The following is a 24235-nucleotide window of genomic DNA, read 5'->3' as shown; positions in this document are numbered from 1 at the left end:
TTGTAATATGTCCCAGTTCTATACAAAGAAGGTTGGGGAGATAGGAAATGATGAATAAAAAGTAAAATATTATAGTTATATATTCCAAAGCCATAGTTATTATATAATGATGCATTTCCCACTTTTTAAAATTAAGAAGAATTTATGCTTTATCTATGACATTAAGTCCTACAAAGAGATAATCATTACAGAGTAGCATTTCTATTTGCAATTAATATTTCCTAAACCTCTAAAAAATTTCGAAGGTCATCTCCTGTTGACAAAATGACTGAGATCAGCAGCTGTAAAGGAACTTTTCACCTTTACAAACTGAATAATCTCCTATTCACTAAGCCCTTAATCTACTCTTTATCTCTTCAGTGGCTTGTGATTGTCACATATTCCATTTAATTTTCAGGGATTTCCTCACCGTATGTCTCTTTTAGGAAGATCACAAGGAATTTGTTAGCCTTGTGATAGGTTATGAAATAGCAGTCTGGCTTGGATCACTGTCTTTAAACACAATAACAACAACGACAATGCTGAATTCAAATAATAGTTTTTTAAAACCAAACATAAAAATTGGAAAGATTCACCTCAGCTTTCTAGCTATTACAAGAAAAGAAATTTCTGGCTTGATTTATCTAAATTGTCTCTGGTTTTTACCTCACCTGGCAATATATATAAAGTTTCAGTATAATGTCACAGAAAGCTATTTTTACATCCCAAATCTATTGATCTTATAATTGGTTCATGAAAACAACTTCCCTCCTCACTTCTTAACACCATGTGTTTCATAAATTAGTTGCTCAAATCAGTTTTTTCCTCCTGTATTAACCACTAATTCAGCTTTAGTAATGATAATAACATAAGCACAAAAATTTAAAGCTTCTGTATCTCATTCATAATATTTTTCTAATTTATCTGGCATCAGGGCTTCTTGTTGTTTTTCAGTTGAACTAATTCAGTCCAGAAAAAAAAAAATGTATTGTTGAAGATGGAAGCAGCTTCCTATAGAAGGCAGCAGCTTTCCTCAGGAATGATTCATTTAGAACAGTGGCAGCTTCCAGACTTCACACATTACTTCCCCAAATTTGCTGAATTTAGCATTAGCCAGCTTGATACTAAAACACCCAGAACCAAAGACATGTGGGTGAACTCACATCTTCCTCTGAATTTTTATTGCAAAAGCTCACAGAGCTACTTTTTCTGATTTATTTGTTGTATTTCTACTTGTAAACACACCCTGGTGACATTTACAAAAATCAGGTAGAGAGATTTCCAGTTTTGGAACCATTCAAGTTTCTTGGAGATTATGGTTAGAAACATGTAGGTGATGGAAAGATTAATTTGTATTAAATTCTGGATTATGACTCTGTTTCTTCCCTGTTGAACAGCATTACTAATGGGCATTAAATACCCATGATATATGATATTATATGGGGGTATCATATAATCAAGAAAACATTCCTCACCTAAATGGGCTTATGGTTCATTTATTACCAAGGTCATTTATTTATAAGAAACATGTTGCCAACTCACAACTCTAGCCTGAATGTGCTTGGTTACCAAATGTCTGTAAGCGCATATTAAATTGCATTTTACAATAATGATAGCAGTGAGCTGATGTTCCTAAATTTTATCATGGCGTCTTTAAAACACATCATGTTACACAGATCTAGGTGCCTGTAATTACTGCCAGAAGCCAAAGGACTTTGGTGTTAAGGAGTATACTCTTATATGACCACATGGCCTGCCATTTTATCTGATAGGATGCCATCTGTTCATCCTGCTGCCATTCTCTAGGGTAACTGGGCTAAAACCACAAGATATTAAAAATAGTCACATTGCTGCTGTATTTTTAATTGACTGGATGTTTATATCAGTGACTTTCCTCTCACAGGATATTTGTTAAAATATTTTTCCGTGGCCTTGTTTTAAGAGGTACTATTCAACTCTGTTGCATTGCATGGCCCACAGTCTTACTTAAGAAAAGTTCCCTATAATTCATTAGACAATCTATAAAATGGTAGAATATTAAGATATTTATAACTAAAACATTATATATCATAGTAAGAACCTATATAGTTTTGCAGTTAAGAGCACTGGCTCCTGAGTCTGATTGCCAAGTTTGGAATCCCAGCTCCACTTCTTACTAGTTCTATGAATCTGGACGAGTTACCTTATTGTATTTAATTGTTCTCATCTGTAAAATAATGACAATAATTATATTTACATCATTGTGTTGTTAGGAAGATTCAGTGAGCTAATATATGTAAAGAATCAAACATACTAGTTGACACGTAATAAGCCTTCAATAAATATTAGCAATTATTAGCAAGAATCATCTTGGTTTGGTATTAATCTCAAATTAGCATAAAAAGGCTTTGAGAACTGAACATTTATTCCATTTTAGATGGAATGTGCTATATAGAGAAAAATTACAAGATGAATCTGATTTCTCAAATGTGCTTCATTTGATTTTAAATATATCCCATATCTATATTTTAAGAATGATCCATTTTTATGCCTTTTTATCAGTGTATTATGCAGTGTTTTATTATTGCATGTCATTTCCTGAAATCCTGTGAACCAAAATGTCACTGACAAGCACATACAAAAACACTGCTACCGCCTCACAGAAATCAAACAGAACTTCCATTTTATGACATATTTAAAAACATAATTTATCTTGAAAATGCTAAAAAGTATTTCTGTAGGGAGGAAAGCAATATTCTATAGCCAGTATATGACTTTATATGACTTTCATTAGTGTCGGTTTAGGCATTCTACAAGTCTTTTGGACTCTTACGTTTATGCAGACAATAAAATTCAGGTTATAATTAATACAAAAAGACTTAGGAAGAAAAGGAAGTCAAAATGGTTAATATTCAGACTTTGAAGATAGGGATATAAACTCCTTTGCTTGATGATGGTTTAACTCAGATCTTTGGAAACTCCAGTTGGCTGAGCCCTCTCAGGTCCCACCCATTGCCTAACAACAGATGCTCTATTCAGCAAAATATGGGCCTGATTGGTCAGATTCACTCCATTTATTCACTATACTCTTTGTGTTTTCTATGTACTAATGTCCCTCATGAATATGTTCCTTTTTAGTATTATGAAATGAACTAATAGGGAGAAACTATAATAAGTTACTATAGGCAAGGCATAACAATAAGCAAAATTAATATGCTAAAATCAAAGCCTTTATATATACAATTTGGAAATAAAGAAACAATCTGTTTTACCGAATCATGAATTCAATGAAACTTCAATATTAGAGGATACAAAAACCACACTATCTCACAGAGCTAATGATGTGCCAGATTAGCAATCAGACCCTACACATCTTTATCAAAATAATGGTACTTGATGTATTTATATTAGATTAAAAAAAACCAAGGTGGGAAAGGGGTTGTATTGATCAAGATAATAATTGCTGATTAAAGTGCATTTATTTAAAAATAAAATAAATTGGCATAAAACGATCACTATTTTTTTCAGTTCATTCTAATCCATTATTTGATCATATATTTTAGGGATACAAATATATCACTTATGCATGGAAAAGAGGAGTCGAATACATTTTTCTACTTGAATTTCATAAAACTCATTACACATTGCACAGTTGTTCATTGTAAAACAGCCATAATTAACAATTTCATGATATAGATTTAAAAAAGAAAAAGATGCATCTTACCTCTTCCCATTGATGTATGTATCTAATTAACCTTGAAAGTCGTAATAAACGCAAGAGACTGAGAATTTTTGTAAACCTCACAATGCGAAGTGCCCTGGCTGTCTTGTAAACTTCAGAATCCATTCCTTTTTCTACAATAAGAAAGATATAATCCACTGGGATGGATGAGATGAAGTCAACCACAAACCAGCTTTTTAAATAATTCATCTTGATCACTTTGGGGTCCAGGATGATTTCAGAACTGTCTTCATTGACAGTCCCAGTCCTAAAATTCATGATCAGGTCCAATAGGAAAACTGTATCTGATGCCACATTGAAAATAATCCATGGTGTTGTTGTTTGCTCTGTAAAGAATGTGATTCCAACTGGTATGATGACTAGATTTCCAACCATCATTATAAGCATTATTAAATCCCAGTAAAACCTACAACAAATAAAAAAATCAGATTTTAAGATATAGAAAATAACCAGCCTATCCCCCCCATGAAAAATTATTACTGACATATAGTGAGATCAATAAGTAAAAGAACAAAGAAATGATTTTATTTTTTAAAAATGTAATTCCTTAAATGGCTATATGTTTAAATCTAAGTAAAATTAATATATTCTTAAACCAAGGCATTATGATTATGGAATTCTAAAAATTATGTGATATGAAGCACTATACAAATAAAATAAAAAACATTCATACCCCCATTTATTTAGTAAAGAGGCAAAAAAAGCAACCTACCTTATACTTAATACAAAATATAGACAGAAACTAGAAAGAAGTATAAGATTAGAAGATCTGTAAGAAAGCCTTTGGGAAGGCTCTTTGAAGATGTTTTGAATTATTTTAGATGTCAATTTACCAATCATAGATTAGAAAAAAAACCCAGAAATAAATAGGATACTCTAACAATTTTAGTACTGCAAATTTATCTCAAGGAATACAGATTAGTTTTGCCATGGAATCTAGAATACCCTGGAGTTTTGCAGTACTCCAAATATTTTATGCTTTATTTTTCTTTTGCTTGAAATAAGAAAACTAATTTTGGTCTGATGCTAAAAAGAACTGAGCAAGTTCTACTCCATATTTGAAACTAGAATCTACCTAAAATTTGTGTTTTTATTACTACTTTATTGAACAACTACTTCAAATATATTGCCACTACTTTTCCATAAAAATTCTTTCTTTCTTTCCTTTTTTTTTTTTTTTTTTGAGATGGAGTTTCATTCTTGTTGCCCAGGTTGGAGTACAATGGCACGATCTCAGCTCACTGAAACCTCCGCCTCCCAAGTTCAAGTGATTCTCCTCCCGCCTCAGCCTCCCGAGTAGCTGGCATTACAGGCGTGCCACCATGCCCAGCTAAAAAAAAATCTTTAACATTTCTAATTTAATTCTGAACATGCCTATGACTACTAAGTACCTTTTGAAATATTCTTATCTCAACTTACATTAAAATTGAGAGAAAACCAGGAACTTCATTGCTGGTTTATATAGCTTAACTAAATTCACTTGACATAACTATAGTGTTATTTTTATAAGGGTTCTTTCAGTCTGTTGACACTCCTATTAATCAAATATTTATAGTTGTTACAGTATATACTTGCAAAAATGAAAAAAATAAACTAATACAACTGTATAATCATGAAATGTATCCAGAAACATGAGTTACTTTATCCTAGTCATAGGTATGTTATTTGAGGAGTTTTGTATAAACAATATAAACTTCCATGATAAAAATGTCTGTTTACCAAGATATTTTTGTTTTACATGAATACTCCTACTTAGACTATTTGAGCTACATTTTGGTGAGGTATACATGTGTATAAAGCTTTCAAAGTTACTATCATCTGTAATTAAGAATGACTCCTGAAATAAAAGTACTAGTTGAAGAAAAAACTATAATAGGCCCTATCTCCCCTGTCTCCAGCCTCAGGATGTTGTAAAGGATAAGCGTTTGTTATTTTGAAGATTTCACCAGTATTTCTGTCAAAACTTGCCTGCAATTTTTGAAACAACTGTACAAATACCCATGTTAGTCATACAACATGTACGGGCAGTTTAAATGAAATGGTTTTACGTCTTCTCACAATGGAAATGCAAAATATACCATTCAACACAATAAGGACAGAGGAGAGATGTAGAGGAGGAGCAATATTGTAACAGCTATTTCACAAAGAAATGGCACCACTAAACTCTAAAATGAAACTGTGTGTACCCTGAGGATTTTTCACTTCTGGGCACTCCTATCAAGTCCCTTCTGTAAGCTTCTCTCTCTGCCCTCCCCTTCAAGGCTGTTGTTCCCCTGGGTGTCACACATAGCCCTTTCATCTTCTATTCTACCCATTGCCCTTGAGAAATATTATACACTTATCCATGCCTTTAATAATTAATTTGTAACTGATGACCCCAAAAGCTTTATCTTCAGTCCATTCCTATCTTCTAAGCCTCCTAATCCTCATAATCAGTAGCCCGTTAAATCTCTCTCCTGGCATATCTCACACTCATCTCAAACAGCATGCCTAAGCTCAAACTCATAATCTCCTCTCCCACATATATTCCTCACATATCTCCTATCTCAGGGAATGGAATAACTCTATGTGATTTGCAAGCCAGAAACCATGGAGCCATCCTAAATAACTCCTGGCCCTAAATCTGCTCAAACCCATATCCAATTGATCACCAAGGCTGTTTAGTTCTCACACCTAAATGTATGTTGTATTCATCCATTTGCACTTTACTATTCCCACTGCAGCTGTCCTCATTCAGAAAGTCTTACCAGCTGTTTTATTTAAATACAAGTCAATGAAATGATTTTATTTTACATTTTCTAACCTGTTCAAAGAAGATTATTACAGAGCCAAATATACAGGGTTTTATGGATTAAACGAGACGATATATGCTAATCCCAGGGCCTGGCATATAATTGTCACACACAATGCCAGTGGCCTAGTCAGTACCCATTTACCCTTCCTCACTTACCACAAGAAATCCAATTTTGTGGGAAGCACCCAGCAACCGAATGAAAAATACTCATTTCTACAGACATCTTTGCATTTCTGTAATTAAGATAGAAGCTTTTTTTTGAAGGAAAACTAATATCCCATCCCTCAGAGCAATAGAGATGAAAAGAAAGCACCATTCATTCTTTACTACAGTAATAATGCTTATCACACTATAGCTTTTTGCTAGCAATACTTAATATGGTCTGAAGCCATTAGATATCTCGATACCAGTAGGAAACTCTGTTAAACCCCATAATATCCTTTTAAAGTAACATCGACTCTATTTTGCAGACAAAACCACAGGTGCTTTTATATGCTTACATAATATTGTCTTTAGTTAGCATGGATTCATTCCTTAGGTAACAAAAAAATACAATCATCACGTGTTCTAGAAGTGCAATATACCTTCTTTAAAAAAAGTAAATGGGTTCTTAAAAATTGACCTCATGAAAATCGCTTACCTAATTGCCCATGAGTCTTTCTTTCTAGTTCTTTACTCTCAAAATTTCTCTTAGATACCCAAGCTCCTTCTTTACCTTAACTCTCAGTTTCTATGTCTTGCACATTTTATTACCATATCATCTTTCCTATCTATCCCCTCCTTCCATTCTTATTTCTCTGGTCTGGGCAGAGCCACCTTCTGCTTGAAATTCCTCATGAGTCTCCTGCCTCTTCTTTCTACTCAAGTCCCACCACTCCCAAAGTAACTTACCTAACAATCAATTTGCTAGGTCAACAACCAGCACTGACTCTCTCAATTAAACGAAAACAACTTAGTCTGTTTGTCAAGGCACTCCGGGATATGGCCTCCTCCTGCCTTTCCATCCCCCTCTTTTAACAATTGAGGACAAGCATCCCATATCTCAGGCAAGAGGGCACTTGCTCATGCTTTGCCCTCATGCCTACCTGGGTACACATACAGGAGATATGATTACTTCCATTCCAGCTATCTTTCTACCTAACAGCATTCTACTTCTCCCTCAAATCCCATTCTGGCAATGAGTTTCTTAGTTTGTTTGTGTGTGAGTGTGTGTTTTATTTTTGTTTTAGTAGACTTTATTTTTAGAGTAGTTTCAGATTCATGGAAAACTTTAGCTGAGTGTACAGAGATTTCTTATATACCTCCTGCCCCTACACATATATAGTCCCTCCCCATTATCAACATCATAAAAAAAAATTGTTACAAATGATGAACCTACACTGACATCTCATTATCACCCAGAGCCCACAGTTTACATTAGGATTCACTGTTGGTGTACATTCTATGGTTTGGGCAAATACATAGTGACATGTATATACACCAGTAGTTTCACTGCCTAAAAATCACATGTGCTTTTCCTATTCATCCTTCTTTCACCTCATTTGTTAGTTTTTTTTTTACAACCCTCAGAGCAGCATATATTCTCAACATGTTTCCTAATTTATTTTTGATTCTTTTACTATTTGTATGTGTTTCTTCCATCATTACTGATTTAAGTTATTTAAAGTTCAAAACTGTATCTTGTCTTCTATATATTTTCTGCTATAAGATAGATAGCATCTAAGATAGCAAATGTTAAGAATATGTATTAATTGGATTTTTAATGAAAACATACACTTTAATGGGGGATATTTAAAGAAAACCTTTTATAATAAGCCAAAGAGCCATTAACAAAGTAAATAATAATTTCTTATTTGTCTTGCATATAGATCTGGATTTTACTTATTAAGGGTTTTCATTTTTACAACAGAATATGTTAAAATAAATAAAATAGGAAACAAAGAGGTTAGAAATATGCTCTTAGGTTAGATATCTAAAAAACAAAAGAGTTGTGTATTTGAGACGATTTTACATATCATATATCTACCTACTTCTATTCATCCTGCCCCAGAGAAAAAGTATTTGTAAAAGAACTTGCTTGGACTTTGAAGGCAGACCAGAGTTAAAATCCTAGCTCCACTAACTGGATGATTTGGAGCAAGATATTTAGCTGCCATAAACTTTCATTTTTTTCTACTACTCTTAGAGTTACTCTGTGTGAGGACTACATGCAATAGTGTATGCAAAGTGTAGCATATAGAACCTGTATGAAGAGAAGCCACGACACAAAAATGATAGCTTCGGAATTCTATCTTACACTGGAATCTCTGTGGTATCCTGAATAAGGTGCCAGTTCTCCACAAAGCCTAACGTCAACAATGATAGGACTCTTTACTTATTTCTCCCTCCTTATAATAAAACCCCATCAACTGAAGGGGATGGAGAAAGAAACTGTTATGTAGAAACTTCCTTTCTCTGAAATAACAGCAAAGCAGAGAGGACACTCACTGGAAAACTAATGATCTTTATAATTACGGCAAAGTCATAATCTAGGTAACTATTTTATCTTTTTCACTGGAAATATATAGAATAGGCTAAAGAAAATAATATATTATCACTAATAAGTATAATATTAACTACTAATAAAATAATTTTCATAGGCCACTTATTTTTTATGTAGAGTGTATCTTCTCCCTATAGGTTTTTAGAAGAGATAAAGTGGCATTGTAAAGATTAGTCCATGATACTAAATCAAGAAGAATTTCAAATTCAGTCATACTTTTTTTTCTCTACCCACATGCAACCCTTTAAGGCTTGTGGTAAGGAGAACTCCTCCTCGTTCCTAACAAGAACTTCCCACTCTTCTTAAGGTTCCCCAGCCCCAGTTGCTTACGTTATCTTCTCTACTTGAAACAGCCTGATGTCAGACATTTCTAACCTAAAGCTTTAATGAGATTTAAATAATCGCCATACTTTACTACTACTAAAGGTGCTTGTATTTACAATATTCTCTCTAAATATTGAATGAAAAATTCTTTTATCCCCTCTCTGTGATGAAATAAATATTTTTCATTAAGCAGAATTGAATAAAAATATTTATGGTTAATTTCCTGACACGGTACCAGATTTACAGTCGCTCCTATTTTATCTAGAGTTGAAGTCAAATGATGTCATAAATCTGTCCCCTCAACTCACACTTAAGATTCACTTCTAAAAGAAAGAAATAGAATTCCCAAAAGATAAATGCTTTTGATAACTTCTCATGAAATACAGCACCTCTTTGGCTGATATACAGCCATAGTGTGCTGCTTCTGTGATCTGTCACTGGTTTCAAAATTAGTGGTATTCTGGGAGATTAATTAACATCACTAGCCACAATATAAAAGTTTGGACCATTGCATTTAGAAGAATGGCCTCTTGATATCAATTATTTTATAAATATGAAACATGAATTGAGCATGTTTATAACAACTTATCAACCTGCATAAATAAACAAATAAATAAGCAAATAAATACCCAGCTAGATTTAATTTTTATAACAACAATAGTCCCCAAAATCATGTCCCAAATTTTATTTAAAACTGATTCAATTTTTAAAATCTAATAGCCTGATGATTTGGTACATATGTTTTGAAAACTAGCATAAGGTGCCTTCTCTTAAATGCTAGGTCCTCTTCTCAATCCTCTTAATACTAAGATTCACACTGGGAAAGATATTTTGTAAAATATGTGTATTTAGAAACTTTGCAAAAAAGTTTCATTGGCCAGGTTTGCTACTTGGTCTAATGCCTTGATGTCTCAGAAGGCCAAATTTATTATCCATGGAGGGTGGGAAGGAAATATATTTTAAAAATCCAGACAACTCAAACATAGGCAATTTGGAGTGGAAATATGCTAACTTTCTTAAAATAGTAAACCCTTGCAAAATGATCCTATCTGAGGGAAAGTTTAGCCTAAGTAATGAATAAAACAAAGTTAGACTATATTTAAAGGCATTTAGATGTCTTCCAATAAACTAGCAATTTATCCAATGAGAACATGAGATGGGTGGGTGGTGCATTGTTTTAGCTACTCATGAAAATGGTTTATTAAATTAAGCTAATGAAATAGAAATTTAAAACCTATGAAAGTATTAAGTTGTGTACCAATCCAAGCAAAAGTAAACATGTTTTGTCTATTTCCCCCTTCTCCTGAAACTGTATTTTTTTATTGTTTGTTAACCTTCTGTCAATATTAAAAATCTTATATTGCTTCACATACTCTTGTTTGTGGGATTGTACAACTACAGCTGCTCACCTCTCCTACTTGAAACTCTCCCAAAGCTTTGATTTCTATGTCTCTACATTATAATAATTCTTCACTCATATTTCTGTATTAGCATAAACTCATTTTTCTCAATTCTCATCTGACTCCTCTTCTACCATTAACAATGTGCACATTACACATGACTCAATTCTACCCAACTCTTCTTCCTTCTATTCACTCTCTCCTTCATCCTCACCAACCTCCACAGGTTTAACTAATATGTTAAGGTAAATGGTCCTCAAATCGATCACTAGCTTTAACCTCTACTATGAAGTTAGGCATTGCTAACTATGCAGGATATATAGTTACAATAACTATATATCCTGTATAGTTAGTGGCTTCCAAATTTCCTGATAGAATAGTCATCTCACCAGACTTAAATCTAGACTAACTAATCTTCTAGTCTCAAAATAATTCACCTGATATTTTTATTTCTGTTTATTATAGCATAGCTTTTTTTCTTTCATCCATCCACTATGCATAAAATTTCAGAAATGTCCCTGACTCTTCTCTCTGCCCAGCTCTGGCATTTGATTACTTGCCCAGCTCTATATCTTCCCTAATACAATATTTTTCAAATTCAGCTTTTCATTTTGTTCCATTGTCATCATCCTGGATGAAGTTCTTATATCATTATTATGTTTTTTAATTTTCCTGTTTCTACCTCCCCTAGTAAATTGCCTCCTATTTATATCCACTAGACTTTCCTATTGCTTACAAAATGAAATGTAACCATTCAAAATCCTCTTAAGTATGTCCCAATTCGGTACCTGGAATTTTTTCACATACACAGTCCCAAGCTAAATTAAAAAGACTCTTTTTCAGAGTCATCATCTTTGCCATCCCCCACCCCAAAATGACAACTGGGATTTCCTTTTCCTAGACCCAAACTCAACCTCTACATTGCCTTACATTACTTCAACAGTCAAATAAATTCCAGTTCCTTCACAGAACTCCCTTTCACCTGATCTCTATCCCAGTTGGAGTTGATCTCCTCTTGTCCCAAATGCCTATCGTAATTTCTCTACATGATTTTCAGCATCTGAGCACATCTACTACTGAACAGTGAATACTCTGCCATAATATGATGTCAACAATAATTTGATAAAGACTGCTTAATAAACAGTCTCCGAAAATACTGTTTTAGCCCTTATTCCTAGCCAAATTAAATGCCAATCATCTTTATACTTAAATTCCTAGCAAATAGTATATATACTGCTGATTTCCCAATGATCAAATTCCAAATTAGTATCTGTGTTAATGATTTTAAATTGCCTAGCAAATAGTATATATACTGCTGATTTCCCAATGATCAAATTCCAAATTAGTATCTGTGTTAATGAGGGTTTATTATAGCATTACACAATTCTAGTTAAAAATAAATATGATCATAGGTGGGATTTGAACAATGAGAACACATGGACACAGGAAGGGGAACATCACACTCTGGGGACTACTGTGGGGTGGGGGGAGAGTGGACGGATAGCACTGGGAGATATACCTAATGCCAGATGACGAGTTAGTGGGTGCAGCGCACCAGCATGTCACATGTATACATATGTAACTAACCTGCACATTGTGCACATGTACCCTAAAACTTAAAGTATAATAATAATAAATAAATAAATAAATACAATCATTTGTTCTTTTGGATGATTTCAAAATTAATCAGGTATAAGCCTTATTTCTCCTCAAATGGTAGAATTATGATGCACGTTTTTAATAAACTATTTTAATCTTCTTGCTTTAGACAACAAGAACAAAGATATCATTCAAGGGGACTTACATTGCATCATTCAAAATCACTTCAAATGAAGGCCATAAGTTTCACTTTGCAGAATCCAAACATCTGTTCCTCCCTAAATATAACCCATGAATTATAGTTCTGTAAGTCTATAGCTTTTATTAAAGGATACAGACCAGAGCAGAACTCCCAGGGTATTAAGAACATCTATCCTGTAGCATTCTATCTTTATAATGACATGTAGATTTTCCATTTTAAAAGTCCTTAATTTAAATTATTTAGAAATAATGTATAAAATAGCTCCTGGTGTTTAAATTTAGAACTCTTCTAGAAGTTTAATCTAAACCTACCCCTTAACTTCTAAGTATTTTCATTTGATGGACCACCGAGTGGTTTTTAAATTTTATTTCCTGCTTCTAACTCTTGACAATTTATTCCTTTAAGGAAAGCAAAAATACTGTCAGTGGTCATGTCGTTCTCAACAAAAATGTATTCTAGTACCATTCACTCTAGTATACAATTCAGTAAACTGAGGTCTATGTTTTAGCTGTTTCTAAAGAAGGACAAAAAGAATACTGACATTTGGTTATCTTACCAATAAGATAGTCCCATGACACATATATTGAAGACATTTTATTTTGAAGCTCAACTGAATGACTGTGAGTTACAGACAGTTTTATATTTACTGATATACTTTCATCTAACCACTGTGAAATTATGAAAAGAAAATAGTGATTGAATTATTTTCTGTCTAATTACATGGCTAAGTTAAAGTTTATTCAAGTTTGGAGTTTTAATTTCAGATAGATTTTTCCCTCACTGCTATTGTAATCCTCCCACCACATTGCATATTTTCAAATCATTCAGTTTATTTTTCCTCTTGCTGATAATATAAGTCACCTCCCTGTGTTTCTTGTTACTCTACAGATGTCAAAGAATCTTTATGCTCTTTATTAATACATAAGATGCCAATGCCATACATATCATTTGGATTATTGTTCCAGTTTGCAGGTGTGATGGACAGCACAAAATCAAACACATAACTGTGCCCTTCAGTCTTCAAAATGTTCACGTTTTATGGAAGCTTTGGAATGTGTTAATGATTCTGATTTCTGGATATAACAATTTGTCTTACTGAATATTAAGGAGGCGGCATTAGGGCAATAAAGTATTAAATGTTAAATAAAGTATTAACTAATAAATAAAATATTTATTAGCTAATAGACACTTTAAAGACATGGTCTTGTTTGATACTCCAACAACCAAAGAGGTACGCAACCTCGTCTAAGTTTGAAAAGAGGAAAACCGAAACCATCTAGTTAAGGACGCTTCTTAATTTCTTGTAATCAGAAAATTATACAAATTGATTTTGAACCCAAGACCAATTTCTGTACTTGCACTCTCTCCACCATATTCAGATAAATAATTTAAGAATTTAAGAAAAGTCTTTTTAAAAATTGTACACTTATTAGAGAAGCAATGACAATACTTCCACCTATTCTTATCAGTCACCTATCTGAGCAGGTGGTTTACACAACTCTTTTCACAAGAGAAGGGGAATAGGCTATGATGCTATAGGTACAGCTCAATGTCTGGTCTTTGGTCTCTATGTCTTTTGATATAGAAGCCACTGAGAGTTTGCCTACATTCCCAGAGGCTCAAAGTGATAGCTTCCCTGTCCTTATGCCCATATAGTAGCATGCAACTTCTAAACAGAGGAGCTATGAGATCACCTGTTTCAAACGGGATTTCTGAATTATTTCTGCCTTAGCCCAAAAAGATATCTCACTGGTGCATTGACCAAAGTTAGTTCAGATGCTCTAAATGCAAAAAAACACTTGGGAAGCAAGAGTCAAATGTAGTACCAAATACTCTCTCCAAATAGTTACATTATAATAATTTCAAAAAATATGTACACAGCAGGTATTGTTCTAAGTACTGTGAGAAATGCATACACAAACTATATGTAAATACTGCCTTCAAGGAGCCCCTCAAAAATGAAGACCTAATATGCCTAATATGAAGAAGTTAAATATGACTAAAAGAATTTAAGACATGTTCGTAAATTGCACACCATAGGTACTCTGGGTTTCCAAAAGAGATAATCAACTGGTCACCTTTTAAGTAAGTTCTGGTATTAAAGAAATTTAAAGACAGCATTTGCTAAGGAGTTCCTGGGGTTGCATATTTATCATGGCACAAATATTAATTTGTCAACAAATATGTGCTGCTTCCTGGGCTTGCCACTACGCCTCCAAAGAGAATTAGATACAGCCTAATCCTCAAGAAAATATGAACAAATCAATAATGTCTTATAAAATAGTACAAGTTCTAGGTTAGGCTTTATAAAGGGCAGTCCTAAAAGACACAAAGGAGAGTGGTTAAGTCTTCTGTGTACATGACAACACCGCAAACATTCATTGAGCAGCAAACATAGTGCTAGTCCCTGGGTTGCCAGGAGGAATACCAAGAGAACTAGAAACAAGGTGGAGATAAAGGGATTAAATTGCATAAAAGTTAAAAGGTCTAGTGGCATATTTACTTTTTCAGCTAATGCTTTAGATGTTATAATATAAAATAAATCCAAGGCTATCCCAAGAGTTTGCTCCTAATATATTTTCAAGTCTTTGCTTTCCCAATTAAAATGTAGGCTCATGATCAAAGACAGACAAGAATGTGATCAAATAAAATCTCAATTTAAAAAGTGTTAAGTTCTGTTTATGATTATAAATTTCATAATATCTTTTTCCTTCAAAATGATTTTCTAAAATAATCAACATCTACTTATTTATGTTAACAACAAATTTTTGAAGTTAAATACTACTCATTTCTACATATTTAGTGTCCTACAGGGATAAATAAGAATGCCATTTCTATCTAGTATATGTTCTTTTCCCTAAAACAGTATGTTCAAAGATGTTATTTGATATTATACTTCATTGAAGTTTTCACCCACTGGCAGCTGCGTATTATCTGATGGAGCAGAATGGGTGATGTGTCAAGGAAGAAAATGATTCTACCAGGAGCATATGTTTCCAGGTCTGTAACAAATATCGAGGGTGTGTGGGCAGACCAACATTTGCTGTGGAATATTAAAGAATTAAAGACTGAGTTTCTTTAATTTTCAGAACAATTCACACCAATCCTACAGCATACTTTAAGCAGAACTGCCAGTATAGTGAGAAAATTTCCATCACTTACAAACGAATTCAATGAATATCCACTCCAATTCACTACAGGACCCACAAAGAACTCATGTTGTATGTTTCTGCATAGGTATAACAAGAAATGTTTTTCTCCTATCTTCTTTCATCCTTTCCTTCATAATTTAGTGGTACTTATTAAATCTTTTTTGCTTCAACAGAAAATACACATATGGATGATATGATGTTGCTCAATAGATAACAGAATCCCATTAGTAGGCAGATGTTGCACTTGCTTTTTTTATGTAGGCCAGTAACTTAGAGAAAATTTTTAAATTATTTATAAATTTACTAAGTTCTGCAAAAAGGTTTTGTAATTTGCACATTTTGGCTCACTTTTTAAAGATATGGCTTCTACTAGACAGTTAAATCATGAGTGAACTTCCATTCACAATTGCTTCAAAGAGAATAAAATACCTAGGAATCCAACTTACAAGGGACGTGAAGGACCTCTTTAAGGAGAACTACAAACCACTGCTCAATGAAATAAAAGAGGATACAAAGAAATGGAATAACATTCCATGCTCATGGGTAGGAAGAATCAATATCGTGAAAATGGCCATACTGCCCAAGGTAATTTATAGATTCAATGCCATCCCCATCAAGCTACCAATAACTTTCTTCACAGAATTGGAAAAAACTACTTTAAAGTTCATATGGAACCACAAAAGAGCCCGCATCGCCAAGTCAATCCTAAGCCAAAAGAACAAAGCTGGAGGCATCATGCTACCTGACTTCAAACTGTACTACAAAGGCTACAGTAACCAAAACAGCATGGTACTGGTACCAAAACAGATAGATCAATGGAACAGAACAGAGCCCTCAGAAATAATGCTGCATATCTACAACTATCTGATCTTTGACAAACCTGAGAAAAACAAGCAATGGGGAAAGGATTCCCTATTTAATAAATGGTGCTGGGAAAACTGGCTAGCCATATGTAGAAAGCTGAAACTGGATCCCTTCCTTACACCTTACACAAAAATTAATTCAAGATGGATTAAAGACTTAAACGTTAGACCTAAAACCATAAAAACCCTAGAAGAAAACCTAGGCATTACCATTCAGGACATAGGCATGGGCAAGGACTTCATGTCTAAAACACCAAAAGCAATGGTAACGAAAGCCAGAATTGACAAATGGGATCTAATTAAACTAAAGAGCTTCTGCATAGCAAAAGAAACTACCATCAGAGTGAACAAGCAACCTACAAAATGGGAGAAAATTTTCACAACCTACTCATCTGACAAAGGGCTAATATCCAGAATCTACAATGAACTCAAACAAATTTATGAGAAAAAAACAAACAACCCCATCAAAAAGTGGGCGAAGGACATGAACAGACACTTCTCAAAAGAAGACATTTATGCAGCCAAAAAACACATGAAAAAATGCTCACCATCACTGGCCATCAGAGAAATGCAAATCAAAATCACAATGAGATACTATCTCACACTAGTTAGAATGGCAATCATTAAAAAGTCAGGAAACAACAGGTGCTGGAGAGGATGTGGAGAAATAGGAACACTTTTACACTGTTGGTGGGACTGTAAACTAGTTCAACCATTGTGGAAGTCAGTGTGGCGATTCCTCATGGATCTAGAACTAGAAATACCATTTGACCCAGCCATCCCATTACTGGGTACTTACCCAAAGGACTATAAATCATGCTGCTATAAAGACACATGCACACGTATGCTATTGTGGCACTACTCACAATAGCAAAGACTTGGAACCAACCCAAATGTCCAACAATGATAGACTGGATTAAGAAAATGTGGCACATATTCACTGTGGAATACTACATAGCCCTAAAAAATGATGAGTTCATGTCCTTTGTAGGGACATGGATGAAATCGGAAATCATCACTCTCAGTAAACTATCGCAAGGACAAAAAACCAAACACTGCATGTTCTCACTCATAGGTGGGAATTGAACAATGAGAACACATGGACACAGGAAGGGGAACATCACACTCTGGGGACTACTGTGGGGTGGGGGGAGGGGGGAGGGATAGCATTAGGAGATATACCTAATGCTAAATGACGAGTTAATGGGTGCAGCACACCAGCATGGCACATGTATACATATGTAACTAACCTGCACATTGTGCACATGTACCCTAAAACTTAAAGTATAATAATTAAAAAAAAAAAAAGATATGGCTTTTACCTTTGGGTAATTTAAGTGACAGGCTGTGTATCTGGTTTCTTCAACAGCTTAAAAAGCAAACAACAAAAACAGAAAACTTCTGAAGAAATAAAATCTCAGACTCTTTTTGGTACCAGAGAGATACTTGGAAAAAAAAGTAAAGCCTCAAGAATGGATCTTATAAATGCATCAAAAATAGCAATTCTTAAAATAATAATTTTGTTGTGTTTGCAGATTATTAGCTCAAAAGTGATTATTTCAAAACCCATATGGTGTCACATAATAACACAAAAGATTAAAAGAGAAATACCAACCTATAGAATATGTTTATGAGAATTAAACTGTGCCAAAACTCTTGGCAATTTAAAATTGATGTAAATGTCTTAATTTACATTTCTACCTAATCTCTCTAATTTCTCTCACCTTTTCTCTCACTACTCCTCAACCTGATCAAGGAGCTTTAGACAAGCTAGTCTATTTACTCAGCTTCACACCTCCTTTTTAAAATGTCTTCTGCACAACCGCTCCCTGTAAGTACTTGTAATACTCTCCCCCCAACTTCTCTTCTTGACATTCTCCATGCCCAATTGAGCTTACCAACTCCTCCAGCATAATCCCACGGTCTCTGAGCCACGGTCATTGTACTCTTTCTGCTGAACTTGTGTAGCCTATGAATCTTAGAATGTGTTAAATCTAATCCCAGGACAAGCAGTGGTGCCTCTAGAATATCTATTTAGGTGAAAATGAGGGGGTGGCAAACCGGGAATATAAAAAAGTAGTTTAGGAGGATTTGAAGTAAAACTGTTTCCTTAGCCAGCATGCTGTTTTTGCTTAGAGTTTAAATTACTAGTCAATGAAACATAGCAATGTGTCCTAAAGATATTTATTCATACTTCATATAAGATTACAAAAACATTTGTTTGGGCATAAATTCTCATAAGCTACCCCTTGATACTTCTATATTAGGCAACAACCGTGTGATTGTTCTGTTACATATAAAGAAAGGCCACAACCACAATATGTACATAATAAACCCAAATGAGCATTCATAGACTGAAGAAATTACTCTCAGACTTGGTCAGGTGGCCTAGTAATACATTCCCTGAATCATGTCTTTTCCTTCATATACATAAAATATTTTGTATTTTTGTATGTATGTGGACAATTGTTTTTAAAGGTTTATTTCTCCAACTACAGTAAATGTAACATGGCCAGGGATCACATCTATCTCTACTTCCCATTATATTATATCACATTGTCTATCTAACACAGTGTATGCAACTACAGTGAACTCCCTAAATAAATTGAATAAATGAGTGGATAAATACCACAGCTTTAATAAATAAAGACACTGCATCATAGAATCAGTATATATGTGTCTGTTCCTTGAATATTTTATTGTTTGGGGCACCTCAATATCATGAAAATGCAGACAAATTGGAAGATATCCAGAAAAAATCAGGGGGGTGGGAATGATTAAGGAAATGGAAAGCCTAATGTCTAAGAGAAGACTTAAAAAGTGAAATATCTAAAACTTGGCTAGATTAAAGCTATGAAAAAACATGACATATTCCACACATCCTTGAAGGTAAAGTGAGAACTTAGTTTGATCAGTATAGTAAGAGGAAGAGGAAGAGCCATGGAACTCAGGCTGGGCTCACTGGTCCTACAAACCTCACCTGCTTTCAAGAAATAAGTCACATAGGGACATAGTAAGAATGATTGTGGGCATACTTTCAACGATCAGGAGCCCCTAAAGTCACCTAGTGGTTTCTCATGAGGTCAGAGTTCAAGGATTATTCTCTGGCCTACAACCTCTCTCCAGAGACCCATGCTGGTCCTGGTGGGTAGAAGCTCCCAGTCTCATAATTGTTTGCTGCAAAACAAATATCCAAGGGAAATCTATTAGTTTCCTATACTATTCATTCTTTGAGTAAAAATTATATATCAGACTTAAAAAAAATAAAGGTACTTAAGACTTACAACCCCCATCACACTGAAAACTATAATTCCAAGAAGTTCCAAGAAAAGTAATGAGTTGAAAAACATTTTAAGTACTAGTACAGTGTCAGATGTACTATAGGTTTGGGAAAATATTAGCAAAGGCTGCTGACATTAACAAATTTACAGTGAATTTTAAAACATGCATTGAAAGAAAATCATGCCTAGGATCAATCTAAATGTCTGCAAGTTATAAACTCAAACATTCTAGAATACTTTGAATTAAAACTTGATGAAATCTTACGAATAAACGCAACTAACATTAGTAAGGTGATTAAGCTTTATAGCTCTCTTGTTATGTTTCAACTTGGTTGTCAAGCTACTATGACATTGTAGTTCTTCAGACAATAGCCATGTTCCCAGTTGCTTAAAAAACAACTCCTATTCATAAAGTATTTTCACAGTATTAATTTTCATGGCATTTTCTCACCAGTTCTATGAGACATATAAAAATGTGTTGTTCATTCTATGTTTACAGATGAAAAATCTAAAACAATTAAAATGGTATGTGACTTGCCCAAGATCACTTGACTGGTTAATGGCATCTAAGATTTGGAGGCAGATTTTCTGGTAGCTAACCCAGGGCTCTTTCCTATGTAATGTCATGCATCAGATGTATTATGATTTTGTATTTTATACCTCCCAAAATCAACCTTTTTTATGCCACAAATAATAGCACAATTTCCTTATATGCCTAAGAGTAGCTTAATGAAAAATAATCTGTATTTATTATCGAAATAGATAGCTACTGATATGGTTTGGCTCTGTGTTCCCACCCAAATCTCATCTCAAATTGTAATCCCCGTGTGTGGAAGGAGGGATTCGGTGGGAGGTGATTGGATCATGGGGGCACTTTCCCCTCTGCTGTTCTCATAATAGGAAGTTCTCACAAGATCTGATGGTTTAAAAGTGTAGCACCTCCTCCCTCAATCTCTCTCTCCTGCCACCACATAAGAAGTGTTTGGCTTCCTCTTCACCTTCCGCCATGATTGTAAGTTTCCTGAAGCCTCCCTAGCCATGTGGAATTGTGAGTCAATTAAATTTCTTTTCTTCATAAATTACCCAGTCTCAGGTAGTATCTTTAAAGCAGTGTGAAAACAGACTGATACAGTCACACATGCAAAATTATATGTTTATCTCTAGCTCCACTACAGATACATATTACTGAAAATGCATAAGATTCCTATGTGATACATTCATAATTTGGATTTAGATGATAGCCATTTCTAAATTCTGACCTTTATGGATGTTAGGAGATAAGCAAGTGTTACATTCTGTGCCAAGAACTTGATGTAATAAGCATGATGCTTGTTTTCCGCTTTGCTATTTTCCAAATTAATTGCTCTTTCCCTTAAAACAATTTTATAAAAAAAAAATTCTGCACTTAAGCCAAAATCGTGGTCCACTAGTATCTTGTTGTCAGCTGTATTCATGTTTATTATTGACCAAAGCAAATTCTTTGGTGTTGGGGGAAAAACTGCTGAAGAATAGTACTATGGCATAGTTGAAAGAAGATTAGAATGAATGTAGAAGGGCTGAACTTCTCATATTTAGTATACCTAGATCTTAAAATCTTGAGAAAATTCCTCCTGCTCTAGGTCTCTATCTCATTCCTTACAGAAAGTGAACCCAGAAAAGTTCCAATAGCTTTCTCGAATCTAAAAGTTTTAGTTTGTAGAAATTAACCATGTGTCAGAGCAAGAAATTGAGAGAGTTAGAGCAACTTTAAAGAAATTTAATATAAAAAACTAACTTGGGGAAGGCAAAGAAGAAGAGATGGAGTCAGGAGTCTTTGTGAGAGAAAAATTAGTAAGATATGGAATTGCCTGTACTTGAAGAGAGGAAGTTGAAGGAGTCAAATATAACTCTCAGGTCTTATGCCAGAGAAGCTAGGAAATGATAATGTGAACATTTTGAGAGTAGATGTGGGGGAGATCATAAGTTCAATTTTGGAGATAATGACTTTAACATGTTTCACATTCACATGGCAGAAGACAGTTGGAACTGTAATATTCTAAAACTCAGAAGTGATGCCAGGGCCAAGGAAACAGCTTTAGGAATTGTATAGATTTGAGAACTGAACCTATAGAGGAACATGAGTCCTCCAAAGGGGAAACTATACATAGAAAGAAGAAAAGATCCAAAATGGTGGTCATGGGCCAAGTTCGTTCCAACAGGAAGATGGAGCAGCAAATGAGACTGATTTGAAAATTTCTCTGAGAGAAATGTAGATAAAGAACAAACTTTTAGATTGATCATGCAAAGATAGGTTAGCATTATGAAAGCAATGGTAATGAGGTTGTACTGAAGAACAAATTGCAAACAGTGAACAACAGTTTGTGTGGAGATACATGATATTATAGACTATGTGTTAATGAAATGGGGCTGTTAACAAATGAAAGTCAAAGATAGGAAAGTCATAGAAAACATTTTAGAATAAGTGAAATTTGATTATTCTTTTATTTATTTAGATGAGTTTATGGTGTTTCCCATCCTCCTCTGTAATTGGAATGAAGGGAGGTGTAAAGTTGTTTCCTCCTTTTCAAGATTAGGAAAAACCTGATTACATTTTAAGGCTGATAGTATGGAAACTCTTAATAAAAAATAAATATGAAGAGTAAAAATGTGGAAAATGTAGTCATAGATGAAGACAAAAAATTAGACATTCACCAAAATGGAGAAATTTGCTTTCAATCATAGATGTAATGTATCTGCCACACAGACAGAAGAAAAAGAAGGAAAGGCAAATTTAGGAACAAAGTGAAACAAACAAACAAACAAACAAACCAAACCCAAAACACTGCATCTCCAAATAACGCTTTACTGGAGCTTTTCATTTTTCTTCAATATTGAAAAAGGTTAATTGCCACATTCTAAATCCAACACATTTCATATGTTTTGCAGTTAAACAACTGAAGCTAGGAGAGAATTTTAATTCCAACTTCTGGCCCCATGCTTCTTTAAAATATTGCTACCAAAGGAGCCTATAAACATAGCAGTGCATTTTCCTTAAGGGATGTAGGCATTTTAGTTCCCAAGCTGGAGGTCATTAAGAATCATCCTCAATTAGAAAATATGATATAATTTTGGACCATGCATTTTTTAACAGGAATAATTTCTTAAATTGTCATGCCCCTACACTATTTTAATCTAACGAAGTCTCAATTTACTCTGATGTAACATGCAAACATACATTTCTCTAATATTCGATCTATATCCAACATAAACTTTATTGCTTTAGGATCTGTCTACTGGGAAAAAGTCATATCTTTTATAGGAAATGATTAAATCCTTCTTTCAATGCATATTTTTCAAAGGACAGGGCCAACACATAGACTAACATAATTCTACCGTGCAATAAATTACAGTTAATTTATCCACAATATCATCTAAGATCAGTTTTTACTAAAAATGTGAAGCAAACAGCACATTTTACAAAACAGATTCAAACAAATATCCATAAATCTTGGTTACTTTATTACAGTTACTGATACATATGGATAATAGAAAGAAGTAATAGCCCTAAAGTACATTTTATACAATCAAATTATTTTTAATATAACACCAAGAGCTTTAATTCCTTGAAAAGTGGCAAAACACTAAATGCATTATTAATCAGTAAACTCAAATCAATTCCTCAGTTATTTTAGAGAAAACAAGTTTATTTCCCATATGCCTTCCTTAATAGCCCCATCACCCTTGCCTACTATTCTGTTATCATCTATGTTCTATCCTGTGTGTGAAAGGCCTGTTCTCTCCAAACTCCATTACCCAAATCCCACCTGTCATTAAGGTCCAGCTCAAATGTCATATCCCTTCACTAGTTCTCCAGAACTTTCCAGCTTGAAGTAATTACTCTGTCCTATTAACCCTAATGTTTATTACCAGCAAATCATGTTCAGTATGCATTAGATTATCTGCTATTATATATTATTAAAGTACTATATATAGTACTATATATATATATAGCTATAGATAATCGCTTCACCCCATCCCCACACTCCCACTAGACTGTAAGATCCTTAAGAGTAAGATTCATGCCTTACTCTTGTTTGAATCTATTTCAGCACCTAATACATGGTTACATATAGTTGCAATTCAATACTTACATGCTGAGTAAATTTTGATAAGTGAGGACTTATCACTTTGATGACTAGCAGTCCTTTGATGATTACTGGTCAGATACAAAAATATGAAGGTAGAATTTAGAAAAAAGATCAATTTCAATAGTTGTATAACTATTTATAGTTCACTAGTAAAATGCTATGTAAAGTGTTCCAATATAAACAATAGTTAAATATTAAGACTGTATATTTTATAAGTCTGACATGGTTCTGTTCTAAGTTACCACTAATTT

The 24235-nt window shown here is 34.0% G+C and overlaps 1 protein-coding gene across 1 annotated transcript in view; it reads right to left on the bottom strand.

Annotated features, from left to right (window-relative positions):
* Positions 1-24235, bottom strand: part of HCN1 (hyperpolarization activated cyclic nucleotide gated potassium channel 1) — a 432634-nt gene that overhangs the window by 383568 nt on the left and 24831 nt on the right. The window contains exon 2 of the mRNA XM_004058880.5: positions 3683-4106. Coding sequence (XP_004058928.2) covers positions 3683-4106 — 424 coding nt within the window. The remainder of the gene's footprint in view (positions 1-3682; positions 4107-24235) is intronic.

Source organism: Gorilla gorilla, chromosome 19 (genome assembly GCF_029281585.2).
Source record: "Gorilla gorilla gorilla isolate KB3781 chromosome 19, NHGRI_mGorGor1-v2.1_pri, whole genome shotgun sequence".
NCBI lineage: Eukaryota > Metazoa > Chordata > Mammalia > Primates > Hominidae > Gorilla > Gorilla gorilla.
The sequence above is the reverse complement of the archived record's forward strand: the minus strand, read 5'-3'. Positions and strand labels throughout refer to the sequence as shown.